At 45.8% G+C, this 13,352-nt stretch overlaps 1 protein-coding gene across 1 annotated transcript; it reads left to right on the top strand.

Moving 5' to 3' along the window:
* The first annotated feature begins 1,913 nt into the window (after positions 1 to 1,913).
* On the top strand, positions 1,914 to 2,504 carry LOC148783771 (uncharacterized). The gene has a single exon (XM_088872178.1). The coding sequence runs from the start codon at positions 1,914 to 1,916 to the stop codon at positions 2,502 to 2,504; it is 591 nt and encodes a 196-aa protein (XP_088728304.1).
* The last annotated feature ends 10,848 nt before the right edge of the window (positions 2,505 to 13,352 follow it).

Here is a 13,352-nt window from a genome sequence, read left to right as displayed (position 1 = left end):
GTATTCATTGTCTTGATCTAATATTCATATGTGCTGAACTATGATTTTATATTGATGGATTGAACTGCTATCACACACAGATAGAACTGCTATCACACACAGATAGAATCACTATAGATGCATAACACTAGATCTACTTATTGGGCTGTATAGCTCATTCCATTATTTTTCCTCTCCTTGTAGATTGATAATGATAGGTTCAGGGCTTGGAGCTCGTGTTTTGCGTTAGGAAGTTGAAGTTAGATTTCTCAAAGAAGGTGTTTTGATCTTGTTTATGTCTGGGTTGTTTGACCATGGGTTTTTGTTCTTCGTTGATATATGTAATATTGGGCATAGACGCCTTGAACTAAATGTAACATTTTGGAAGAAATATATATATATATATATATATAGATATATATATATAGATATTTGGTGTTTGGGTTTGTTGATGTTACTTGCTAGTTGAGTATTTGTTTTAGTTCTTTTTCCATGGTTTGCTTTATGAGTCCACTCCTTCTTGAGTGAAAAACGTTACATTGGATCAGAAACCCGCGCTTAGTCACTCGTCGCCACGTAAAGTACGGTGGCTAGGGGCGGGGTCATGATAGATATAGTATCAGAGCAGCCAGGATATGATTCTTGGCCTAGGGACTCTAGGAGAGTCCTTAGATTAGTTTTGATGTACATAAGTGACTAGGTGCTCTTGTGACTAAGATAAGGATGCCGAGAACTCTTACCCACAATGCGAGTTTCAGTAATGACAATATCGAGGAACTCAACGTGTTTTATAGAACTCTGGGGGCTATGATCCAAATGATGAAGGAATCGATGCCAACCCCAGTCTACCCCTACACCAGAGCAGAATGACATTATCCTCATGGAGATGTTTAGGAGAATGGCACCCCCAACCTTTTTGGGGCATGGAGGAGTGGAGAAGGCTAGGAGGTGGAAGAAACAAATGGAGAATATTTTAGAGGTGTTACATTGCTCGGATGAGCAAAGAGTAAGGCTAGGGGCCTTTATGCTGGAAGGGGAAGCATAGTACTGGTGGGATTCGGTGAAGCAGACTTGGAGGGAGGCAGGGACCGAGGTCACCTAGAAAAACTTCTTGGCAACATTTGATGAGAAGTACTTCCCCTACTCAATCAAGGAAAGGAAATAAGTAGAATTTATTGAACTTCAGCGAGGGGTATGACAGTTGAACAATACGTCGCCCAGTTTGCATAGATCTCTCGGTATGCTCCCCACATCATAAATATCGAGGAGAGAAAGACGACTAAATTTGAAAGGGGCTTGTGACTGGATATTAGGAGTAGAGTGAAGTCGGCCAATATAAATTCATACGCCTCGATGGTAGACCATGCCTTGAAGATGGAAAAAGACTGCGAGGATCACCGGTTAAGGAAGGAAGGAAAAATGAAATTAGGGCCATTGGGAAAGTTTAGGAAGAAACCTCGACAGTTGTCATGGTGAAACACCAGAGGGAAGCCTTACCCACCTAACTAACTCGAGGATCACGAACAGTCTTCCAGGCAATATGGGTATCGACCGATGCTCGATTTGTACTTATTTGTGGGAGAAGAAACCACACTGCCTCGGAATTCTACCAAAAGAAGAATGTATGTCTGAAATGTGGCAAGCTTGATCACTGGGCGAAGGACTGCCCTATGATGAAAACCGAGGATCGCCCGATGACCCAAGGGCGAGTGTTCACACTCACTGAACAAGAGGCCAAGGCATCCACCTCAGTGATCAAAGGTATGCTCACAATTTGTGATGTTAATGCTAAAGTTTTAATTGACCCTGGTTCCTCTCACTCATTTGTTGCACCCCATTTTGCCCATTACATAAATGTTGCACCTGCAGGTCTCAATTAAACTTTAGTAGTATGCACGCCTGTGGGAGGCTCTATAGAGACTGATAGAGTATATATGCAGTGTAAGCTTATGATTGATGGTTGTGACTTACCTGTGGATCTAATCCACCTAGATCTTCAAGACTTTGATGTGATTCTAGGCATGGATTGGTTGTTTACACACCATGTCATTGTCAACTTCCATGAAAAGATGGTAACTGGTAAATGTCCCGATCAAGCAGAAATACACTTTAGAGGCATTAGGGACAATCCCCCACTACACCTCATCTCTGCCCTCCGAGCCTCTCGCCTTTTGGCTAAGAAGTGTGAAGGGTACCTAGCTTATGTGGTTGAGAATCAGGGTGTTCAGACCCTATTGGAAGGGATACCAGTAGTAAAAGAATACCTGGAGATGTTTCCAGAGGAATTGACATCCCTACCTCTAGAAAGAGAAATTGAATTTGATATAGAAGTAGTACCTATTACTACTCCCATCTCCAAAGCCCCATATAGAATGGCTCCAGCGGAATTGAAAGAGTTAAAAGAGCAGTTGCAGGAATTATTGGATAAGGGATTCATTCGACCTAATGTATCGCCCTGGGGTGCACCGGTCTTGTTTGTGAAGAAGAAGGATGGGTCCTTGAGATTATGCATTGACTATAGGTAGTTGAACCAAGTGACGGTGAAAAATAAGTACCCTCTGCCTAGGATTGACGACCTCTTTGACCAGCTCCAAGGTGCCCAAGTGTTTTCGAAGATTGACCTCCAATCTGTTTATCATCAATTTCTAGTCAAGTTGGGGGACATCACAAAGACCGCTCTCAGAACTCGATACGGTCACTATAAGTTTCTTGTGATAGCATTCAGGTTAACCAATGCCCCCGCTTTGTTCATGGATTTGATAAATAGGGTGTTTAGACCCTTCTTAGATGACTTTGTACTGGTTTTATTGATGATATCTTGGTATATTCTAAGAGTCGGGAATTACATGAACAACATCTAAGAATTGTCTTGCAAAATTTGAAGTTGGAAAGATTGGATGCTAAGTCGAGCAAGAGCTAGTTTTGGCTCCTCAGTGTGGCCTTCCTTGGGCACATTATTTCTAAGGATGAAATTATGGTTGACCCCTCTAAGATCGAAGTCGTACTTAAGTGGGAAAGGCTAACAAAATGTGACTGAGGTTCATAGCTTTCTGGGATTGACAGGGTACTGCAAGCACTTTGTAGAAGGATTCGTAAAGATAGCGATTCCCTTGACTCGATTGACTCAGAAGAATGCAAAATTTATTTGGTCAAAGGAGTGTGAGAAGAGTTTCTAGGAATTTAAGAAGAGACTAGTCACGGCCTCAACACTTGCCTTGTCCAAGGGGAATGACGACTTGTGGTTTACACCGATGCATCTCATTAAAGGCTCAGATGTGTACTCATGCAGAGAGGTAAAGTCATTGCTTATGCCTCCAGACAAGTAAAACCGTATGAGAAGAACTACCCAACTCCGGACTTGGAGCTCGCGGCAGTAGTGTTTGCGCTAAAAATCTAGAGGCACTACCTCTGTGGGGCCCAGTTTAAGATGTTCACGGACCATAAGAGCCTCCAGTACCTGTTTTCCCAGAAAGAGTTGAATATGAGGCAAAGAAGATGGATGAACTTATTGAGTGATTATGACTTTACAATTGATTACCAACCAGGCAAGACTAATGTAGTAGCCGACGCTTTAAGTAAAAAAGCTATGATATCTGTGGCACATTTGATTGTTCGAGAAATGAAGCTATTAGAGGATGTGGTGGAGTGGCACCCATTTCAGCCCCGTAGTGAGAGGGAAGGAATGTTGTAGTGTCTAAGGATGGAACCCCAATTCTTTCAACAAATCCGAGCAGCTCAAAAAGGAGATCCCCAGCTAATAAAAATCCTTGAAGAACTGAATATGGAGGAAAAAAATATTTCTCTATAAGCAGTGATGACTTGTTAAGGTTTAAGGACCGAGTGTGTGTTCCTAATGACAAGAAAATAAAAAGGGTTGTTTTAGAGGAAACACACCACTCCCGCTACACGGTACACCTAGAGAGTACGAAGATGTACCAGGATTTGAAAAAGGCCTTCTAGTGGAACAACATGAAGCGAGATGTGGCACAATTTGTCGCTAGGTGTTTGATGTTCCAGCAAGTGAAGGCAGAATATCATAAACTTGCTGGACTATTGCTGCCCCTACCAATACCAAAGTGGAAATGGGAATACATCATGATGGAATTTATTTTTGGATTACCAAAATCAAGTACAGGGCATGACAGTATCTGGGTGGTGGTGGATCGATTAACCAAAGCTGCTCACTTCTTACCAGTTCGCATGACCTATACTCTAGATGAGATGCCCCAATTGTACCTCAGAGAAATTGTGAGATTGCATGGGGTGCCCATCAGCATTGTGTCAAACAGGGACACCAGATTCACCTTCATATTTTGGGCAAGTCTGCAATCAGCTTTGGGGATCAAACTTACTTTTAACACCGCCTTTCACCCCCAAACCGATGGTCAGTCAGAGAGAAACAATCAAACCTTAGAGGACATGTTAAGCGTGTGTGTCATTGAGTTTAAGGGAAGCTGGGAAGACCATCTACCTTTGATAGAATTTACTTATAACAACAATTTCCAAGCCAGTATTCAGATGCCACCTTATGAGTCCCTGTATGGAATGAAGTGTAGGAAGCCCATCTGTTGGGATGAGGTGGGCGAAAGAAAATTGTTAGGGCTTGAGATAGTTCAGCTGACTTCTTAGAAGATTGCCTTAATCAGAGAGCGGCTTAAGACAGCCCAAAGTCGACAAAAGAGTTATGCTGATAATACTAGAGAGACCTCAAGTTTGAAGTGGGGGATCGGGTCTTTCTAAAGGTAACACCAACCAAGGGTGTTATGAGATTTGGTAAAAAGGGGAAATTGAGCCCATGATTCATTAGACCTTTTGAACTCTTGTAAAGAATTGGAAGCGTGGCTTACCGACTTGTCTTCCACCTAAACTGGCCAGCTTCCACAATGTATTCTATATATCATTGCTGATGAAATATCAACCTGACCCATCCCATGTCTTAGAGTATGAAGCAATTTTGCTTAGGGAGGATTTGACCTATGTTGAACAACCAATTGGGATATTAGAAAGGAGGGTACAACTGTTGCGCAATAAAGAAATTCCTCTGATCTGGGTGCAATGACAGTATCATCCAAGGGAAGAATTGACATGGGAACAGGAAGATGAGGTTGGTTAGGTGCCTCGATCTCGCCCTCCGGATCTAGGTGATCTGGCGGCATGTATCTTGGGTTTCTGGTGAACCCAGGATTTGAGATCGCTCTCTCAAAACGTTGCTGGAGGGCAAGAGCTGGTATACCAACCAATAAAAGAGAAATTTTAGGTGGGTTCGGGACTTACTCGGGCTGGCTCGCTTGAGCGCCCTCTTAGATCATAAAGAGAGCCCCCCAGCTGCTTGAGCTGGTTCAGAATTGCCTCCCTTGACTTGTAATTCTCTTGTTTTTTTACACAACACTTCTACGGTTAATTTGTAAGACAAGTGGGTCGAAGGGACCCACCCTTATCTTAGGGCAATGCACGTTCACATGAGAAGGTGATGAAGTGTAAGGTTCGGTCAAAGATATAAACGAGAAGAGAGCTTTATGTGGGGGTGAAACTAACATGACAACCAGAAATTACCGACTCGAAGTGGTAGCAAGATGTGCATGGTTCTCAGAACCAGCACGACGACAATTCTACTCGAAACCGAGATCAACGCGTGGGTGATAGGTCTACCCTTAGTCAAGTGAAAGGAGAAAGAGGTGAAGAGGAAGGAACGAGATGGCAAAGAAAAGGGGAAGTCCGAACGTCAATAAGCATCGTGGTGGGCAATGTAAGGAGATGGTGCATCCCTTGTGGACGGTGCCAGCTCCTGACGAGGTACACGGCGCTAGCTTCTCCTAGGTCACATGGCGATAGGCACAGGATGCAAGGAGAATGGCGATGGGCGCTGGTCATTCGGAGGAAGCTTGCGGACGGCGATGGGCGCTGGTCTGTTCTAGTGCGGCACGATTTCTCCACTCTAGCGAGGCACGACGCTGCTGAATTTCCTGCACTTTTCTTCACGGATCAACTACTTCTCTCTAACTTTTCTTCGCACTCGGTTATCGTCATCAGGCGTGCCACATATCGAATCGCTCGTCTTGACTAGACGAACATGTGCACCAAATTGGAGAAAGATCCGACATAGGACGAGTGAGATATGAGCGTCAAAATTCACTGGTCGTGACTGCCTGTGTAGTCTTGTAGGGTGGCCACACGGGAATAGCGTGGGGCTTCTCCTGTTTCACTCTTTCGCTTATAACTTCTTCTTGGAATGTCCGTTTCAGCTGAAACTTGATCCTTGGGAGTTATCAACTATGCAGGATCCAATGGTGGTGATACCACAACAATTTTAGATGCTAAAATGTAGCTCTAGTAATAGAGGTCCATTTTAGGGTGCTAGAAGTCGATTCTACGAGAATTGTTTCTCATTCTGCACTGCCTTAGACATGTCAAAATACGACGAAGCTTGGCATGAAATTCTTGAGAGATATCATGAAGATCTTAGCCAGTTCTAGGGATGATCTAAGACTGTCCAAATTTTCACTTCTTGTTAGGCCTTTATTAAGCAAGGGCCCCATATTGATGAAAAATACCTTTCAACAACATGCTCCACCGAATGTTGTGCTTCGAGAGAATCAAGAAGTGCAATCATTCAGGAAGTTTGAGAGATCTTTGTAGAGTCCGTACCCTCAAGAGACTACGAACCTTTGCTCGGCAATGTACTACACTAGGTTTTCTTTTGATGCTCAAGGTATCTCCAGTAGGTGTCGTCTAATGGGGCCCAATCGGGGGCTTCTGACCCAACTCAAAAGTCTAGTCCCATGTAGGCTAGGGGGTTTGGCCAAGACTACCCTGAAGCCTGTGATAGATTAGACCCTGACTTCATCAGTTTCTTGCCTTCGTAATGGCTCCTAGCATTTTCGGAGGGATCTTTTAGTCATCATCCTCACTCTCAAGGACTCTTGTTGTTGTTGAACTAGAGAGATCTTATGCGGCTCTCACTCCCTAATGAGCCATGAAACCAAAGAGATCTTATGTTCTCTCACTCCCTGATGAGCTATGAAACTAGGGAGATCTTATCCGGCTCTCACTCCCTGATGAGCCATGAAACGAGGGAGATCTTGTGGGGCGCTCACTCCCTGATGAGTCATGAAACCATGAGATCTTATGAGGCTCTCACTCCTTGATAAGCCATGAAACCGGGGAGATCTTATGAGGCTCTCACTCCCTGATGAGCCATGAAATCGGGGAGAACTTATGAGGCTCTCACTCCCTGATGAGCCATGAAACCAGGGAGATCTTGTAGGGGTCTCACTCCTTGACGAACCATGGAAATTGGGGAGATCTTGTGGGGCTCTCACTCCTTGACAAGCCATATGGCCTGCGATTGGATGCTGACTTTTGAGGATTTTAGGCAGACCTCAGTAGCTTCGTGACCGTTTGGAAATTGAATGTTGGCTGAGGTGGTAGTTGTGCATCATCTGATCTTGTCAGTTCAAGTGGCCTTTCACGGGTTTTCACTTGAACAGGAGAAGCGGTGCCATGAAGATGGTTTTCACAAAATTTTGTTATTTCTTGACTCTTTTACCCATGACCTGTGGTCATGCCCACCCTTTTTATCCATTTTTCTTTCCACAGAACTCTCTTACTCATGGTTTCATGACCATGCCTATTCGTCATTTTTGCTGATGGCGTTCCATTGTCCAGGTGTGCACTATGCCCATTTTTTTTGAGAAGGCGTGCTTAGGGTCATGCCTTCGAGACCTGTGCGAAGCCTTTTAACGTCATACCATCTGGACGTGTACTATAGTTTAGGGTCATATAGCTGGACCGTACCGATAAGGAATGGCAAACTGTAGAGGCCATAGAGTGAGTCTGGTGATGACTTTGACTCACTTGGGAGGATAGCATGAAGTTGCTTGTGGAGAGTTGATTGAATGGTAGGTGAAAGGTGGCGACCCACTAGCTGAAGGTGAATATGGGTGTCAAGATGGTCTGCCATTTGGCGAGCATGGGTAAGACTCACTGGGGGATGATGAAAGATGGTGAAGGTGATCCGTGCACATGAATAGGCTAGCTAGATAAGATGTGTGTGGAGATGCACATAAAGGGCATGTGCGCTTAAGTGGCTCACTGGGGAGAAGAAGAGGGTACGCGCACACAAATGGGTCGGTTAGGGAAAGAGTGCACAAAGATGCAGATGAAAGGGGTGTGCGGTTAACATAGGCATGTTTTAAGGTTGTGCCTCCTAGGCCTGAGAAAGGCAGTTTAACTTTATGTGGCTAGGACACGCACTATAGTTTATTGTCATATAGCTGGACCGCAGTTATGCAGTTTAGGTCATGCAACCAGGACAGTGCAGTTTAAGGTCGTGCAAGGAGGCCTTCGCTATAGTTTGGACCATGACTATGCAGTTTAGGGTCATGCAGCATGGACCGAGTACGAATTGCCATGTCAGTAAGGCTGCATGGGGGAGGGGGGATAGGTATGTGGATAGTAATCTGACTCCCTGGGGATAAAGATAGTTAAGGCTATACACACGCGAAGAGATGTAGATGAAGGTGGTGACCCTACAAGGAGTAGTAAATGGGAGAGGCTTCATTGAGGATTAAGAGGGCTAGTGTGACTTCATGGGGATAGTGAATATCGATGTGCATGGAACTCTGATAGGTCAGAGCACCGATGAATCCCACTGTGGATTGAAGGGGTTAGAATGAACTTAACTCTCTAGAGATGACGGGGTGAGTACGACCCTTACATACATCTAACTCCGCTGGTGGTCTAGTTGGAGTTATGCGTATCGACTACTGCATGTTACAGCTTTAGGGGCTTGAAGCTCGGACCATGGCTATGCAGTTTAAAGTCATACAGCTAGAACCATGCAGTTTGTGGTCGTGAAACATGACATCCGCTATAGTTTACGGTCGTATAGTTTGGACCATGGTCGTACAGTTTTGGGTCGTGTGACTTGGACTTTGCAGTTTGAGGTTGTGCAACTAGACCTCCGTTATAGTTTAAGGCCATATAGTTCGGACCATGGTCGTACAGTTTTGAGTCATGTGATAAGGACTATGGCTGTGCAGTTTGAGGTCATGCAATGCAGACCATGGCTGTGCAGTTTAAGGTCATGCAATGCGGATTATGGCAGTGCAGTTTAAGGTCATGCAATGAGGACCATGGCTATGCAATTTAAGATCATGCAATGTGGACCATGGCTGTGGAGTTTAAGGTCATGCAATACGGACCATGGCTGTGCAGTTAATGGTCTTGCAATGCGGACCATGGCTGTGCAGTTTAAGGTCATGCAATACGTACCATGGCTGTACAATTTAAGGTCATGCAATGTGGACAATGGCTGTGCAGTTTAAGGTCATGCAATGCGGACCATGGCTATGAAGTTTAAGGTCATACAATGCGGACCATGGCTGTGCAGTTCAAGGTCATGTAATGTGGACCACGGCTAAGCAGTTTAAGGTCATGCAATGCAAACCATGGTTGTGTAGTTTAAGGTCATGCAATGCGGACCATGGGTGTACAGTTTAAGGTCATCCAATGCGGACCATGGATGTGTAGTTTAAGGTCATGCAATGTGCCCATGGCTGTGGAGTTTAAGGTCATGCAATGAGGACCATGTCTGTGCAATTTAAGGTCATGCAATGTGGACCATGGCTGTGTAATTTAAGGTCGTGCAATGCAGACCATAGCGGTGCACTTTAAGGTCATGCAATGCGGATTATGGCTATGTAGTTTAAGGTCATGCAATGCGGACCATGGCTATGCAGTTTAAGGTCATGCATTGCAGACCATTAAGTGGTGAAGGCATGCGACTCCATGGGGAACAGGGCCATCACTAGAGACTGGACTCCCTGAGGACTGAGATTGTGATGCAGGGAATGAACTTCCGAAGAGGCAGACAATGGTCCATAGGGGTGGAGTGGCACGTGCATTAGTAAGCCTAGGTGATGCGTTAGGTCCCTTGGTGAAGCACGCGGCAGTAAGCCCCGACGTTCCGTGCAGCGATGATCTGTGCGGCGGTGACCCCTGGATGAGACGCACAGTGATAATCTCTAGATGAGATGTGCGACGGTGACCCCTGGATGAGATGCATGATGATAATCTCTAGACAAGATGTGCGGTGATAATCTCTGGTAAAGGTGCTCGGTAAAAGTCTTGATGGGGCGCTCGACACTTAGCCTTCTGATGAGTTACGTGACGCAAGTCTTGACGAGGCGCTCAACGATGATGCTTTAGGTCTCGAGCTTGGCCCACCTCAGCCTGGTCTTATTGCCATCAAGAGCTGGGGACTGGAGTGTCATTCTGAATTTGTCAGGGGCAATTCACGGTACCACTAGGTATAAAAAGGGGAGAAACCCCAGTTTACTGTTTTGCCGAAGGGTAAAATAGTAGAAAGCTTTCTAGAGAGAGAGAGAAAGCTAAAGATTTCTGGTGAGGGTTTTTTGGCGAGCACTTCCTAGCCAAAACTTGCAAGAACAAGTCTTTAAGGATTTTTATAGCGAGCTTCAAGAGGTGCGAAGCTTCGCTGTGTGATTGCGAACGTTTTCGGGAAGTGCTGAGGATTTCTGAGCCAGGAAGAGGGTCTGTCAGGGCCTTAGCAGAATTTGCAAGGGCGCCCTGCCAAGGTTCCAGTGCTCCTCCTGTCATTTAGCTGTTGAAGGGGAGATCACAGAGAGTTCGAAGGGATTTGTCAGTTCTCTGATTGTTGGAGAAGGAGAAGGGGATGTACTGCGTTCACCAGAAACTTAGCAGAATTTCGGTGAGTTATGGTGAACTGCTAAAGTGGGAAACTAGGGAGGAGGGTAATCCACAGGGTCGCAGGGAAGCTTTCAGGGATATTCAGTGGTTTTCACTAACTCCAGCAATGAGCAGAAGGCGGGAAGGATTTTTTTGGTGAACAGAAGTGGATTTCTGATGGAGAGGGGAAACGCCGATGGGAACCCAGAGGGTTGGGGGGCAGGCAAAAGGTCATAGGAAGGTGTACCATCGGTGAGGGGTGACTATTGGGGGAACCGAAGAGGCGTCAATGCGCCCCGAAAATGGGGAACATTGGGATATGGGGTCCTTCAAAGTCACACCTGCCATTAAGTCACATGCAGCACCGCCTTCGCACGTCCCCAGGCCACACACGGCGATAGCCACGCTTGGGGGCATGAGGCTCGTGGCGATAGTCCTGCACGACGTTAGCCTACCCGTAGTGATGATAAGACGCGACATTTTGTTGTGCACGGCAATGACCTCGGACGATGATGTCTTGTCGGGGTCAAGGGTGATGGAAAATGGGGAGACCTTACCGCCTCGATGTGTTGGAAGCCAAGTCCTCCAGCGCAACCGTGAAGTCCATATTGTTCAGTGGAGTGGCATCCACTGTGAACAGGGTATGCTCTCCATCATAGGCCAGTTCCTTGCCAGAGAAGTCTTCCTTGTATGTTTGACATACTCGTTAGATGAATTGAAGCTGACTCGAAAGTGGTTCGATGTTTCTTTTAGCTTGTAACCACTTTCCTTGGCGGGGCCGAGGCTAACTTCTCCAAGTGGTTTTGCCACTTCTTCATGGGAAGGATAGAGGAATTATTCCTCCATTGGAAGTCAATAACACGACTTCGGCGCCCCCTCTATCAGACTGGAATGCTCCGTCAAAGTACATCTCCCACGGCCGAGTTAGCGCCACACAGAAAACTTCTTCATCCGGGAGATAGCTTGACAGGGGAGATTCCGATGGGACTGAGTGAGCCGCAAGGAAGTCTGCTAGGACTTGACCTTTAACTTCGTTCTGTGGTACATATGTGATGTCGAACTCCATCAACAATAGTGCCCACTTGGCCAAATATCCTGACAAGCATGGCCGGGTCATAAGGAACTTGACCGGGTCTGCCTTGGAGATTAAGTTGACTTCATGGACGAGCAAGTAATGGCAGAGCTTCTGTATCGCAAAGATCAAGGCTAAGCACATTTTTCGATGGGAGGGTAATTCTTCTCGGCCCCTTGCATTCTACGGCTGAGATAATAGAGCGCTATCTCTTTTCCTCCATCATTGTTGTGCGCTATGAGTGCCCCGAGTGACTCGTCGAGGGCAGTCACGTATAGAATGAGAGGCCTTTCTAACACTAGTGTAGAGAGTACTGGTGGATTCAACAAGTGTTGGTTGATGTCCTTGAGTGCAACATGGCATGCTTCATTCCATATGCAGGGAGTGTCCTTCTTCAGGAGGTGTGAAAAGGGTCTGCATCACCCTTAATTGTTCAAAATGAACCTCCGAATGTAGGCAAGTTGTCCTTGGAGAGACCACAGTTCATGGAAGGTTGTAGGCGGTAGTATGTTCTGAATTGCATTGATTTTGACTGGCTCGATCTCCGACCCATTGTATCTCACAATAAACCCTAAGAATTTTCTTAAGCATACGCCAAAGGCTCATTTTAAGGGGTTCATCTTTAGTTGGTGAGCCGCAACCGCTAAAACAACTTTTTGAGGTCTTGCACATGAGTGGCTTTTGTTTCAGACTTTACCACCAAGTCATCCACATAGCACTCGGCCTGCTTGTGAATCATGTCCATGAAGATGTTTGTCATGGCTTGCTGATACATGGCGCTAGCATTCTTTTGCCCAAAAGGCATCACAATGTAGCAACAGACACCTATTAGAGTCAAGAACGCAGTGGCCTCCTCATCCTCTGGCACCATCCAGATTTGGTTGTAACCAGAATAACCGTCCATAAAGGAGAATATTCGACAATGGGCCATGTAATCAACCAACATCTCGATGAACGGCAGGGGGAAATCGTCCTTGGGACAAGCAGTATTCAAGTCATGAAACTTGATGCAGACTTCATTTGGCCATTCTTCATCTTGACTAGGATGACATTCGCCAACCATCTTGGGTATTTGACTTCACGTATGAATCTAGCATGCTTGAGCTAGTTCACCTCAGCGTCGATCTGCATCTTGAGGTCGAGCCAAAGCTTCTTGATTTCTGCTTCATGGGTTTGATGGTTGGATCAATGCCAAGGTGATGGACAACAATATGAGGGTCTAGACAAGGCATCTCATGATAATGCCAGGTGAAGACATCCCAATTTGCTCGCAGGAGGGAGATATAGCTTTCTTTCTCTTTCGGGGACATCTTTGCTAAGATGAAGGTTGGGCTTGGGTTGGCCTCATCCCCCAAGTTGATCTCTTCGAGCTCATCAGCCGTAGCCTGCCTGCCCTCTTCACACTCTTCAGAGCCTCCTGGAACTCCTTGTCAGAGGACTCACAAGGGTTTCTTTGATCTCAAATGTGGCTACCCATGATCTTGACATCTCGGGCTTTAGGATGGACACAACGTGGGAGAGGACTGGTCTCTGACTGGCCCAGGAGATGGAAGGGTTGGCTTTAAGTGGGGGGTCCATGACCTCATGATTG

Source organism: Amborella trichopoda, chromosome 1 (genome assembly GCF_054954075.1).
Source record: "Amborella trichopoda isolate Santa Cruz 75 chromosome 1, AtrichopodaSantaCruz75HAP2 v2.0, whole genome shotgun sequence".
Taxonomy (NCBI): domain Eukaryota; kingdom Viridiplantae; phylum Streptophyta; class Magnoliopsida; order Amborellales; family Amborellaceae; genus Amborella; species Amborella trichopoda.
The sequence above is the reverse complement of the archived record's forward strand: the minus strand, read 5'-3'. Positions and strand labels throughout refer to the sequence as shown.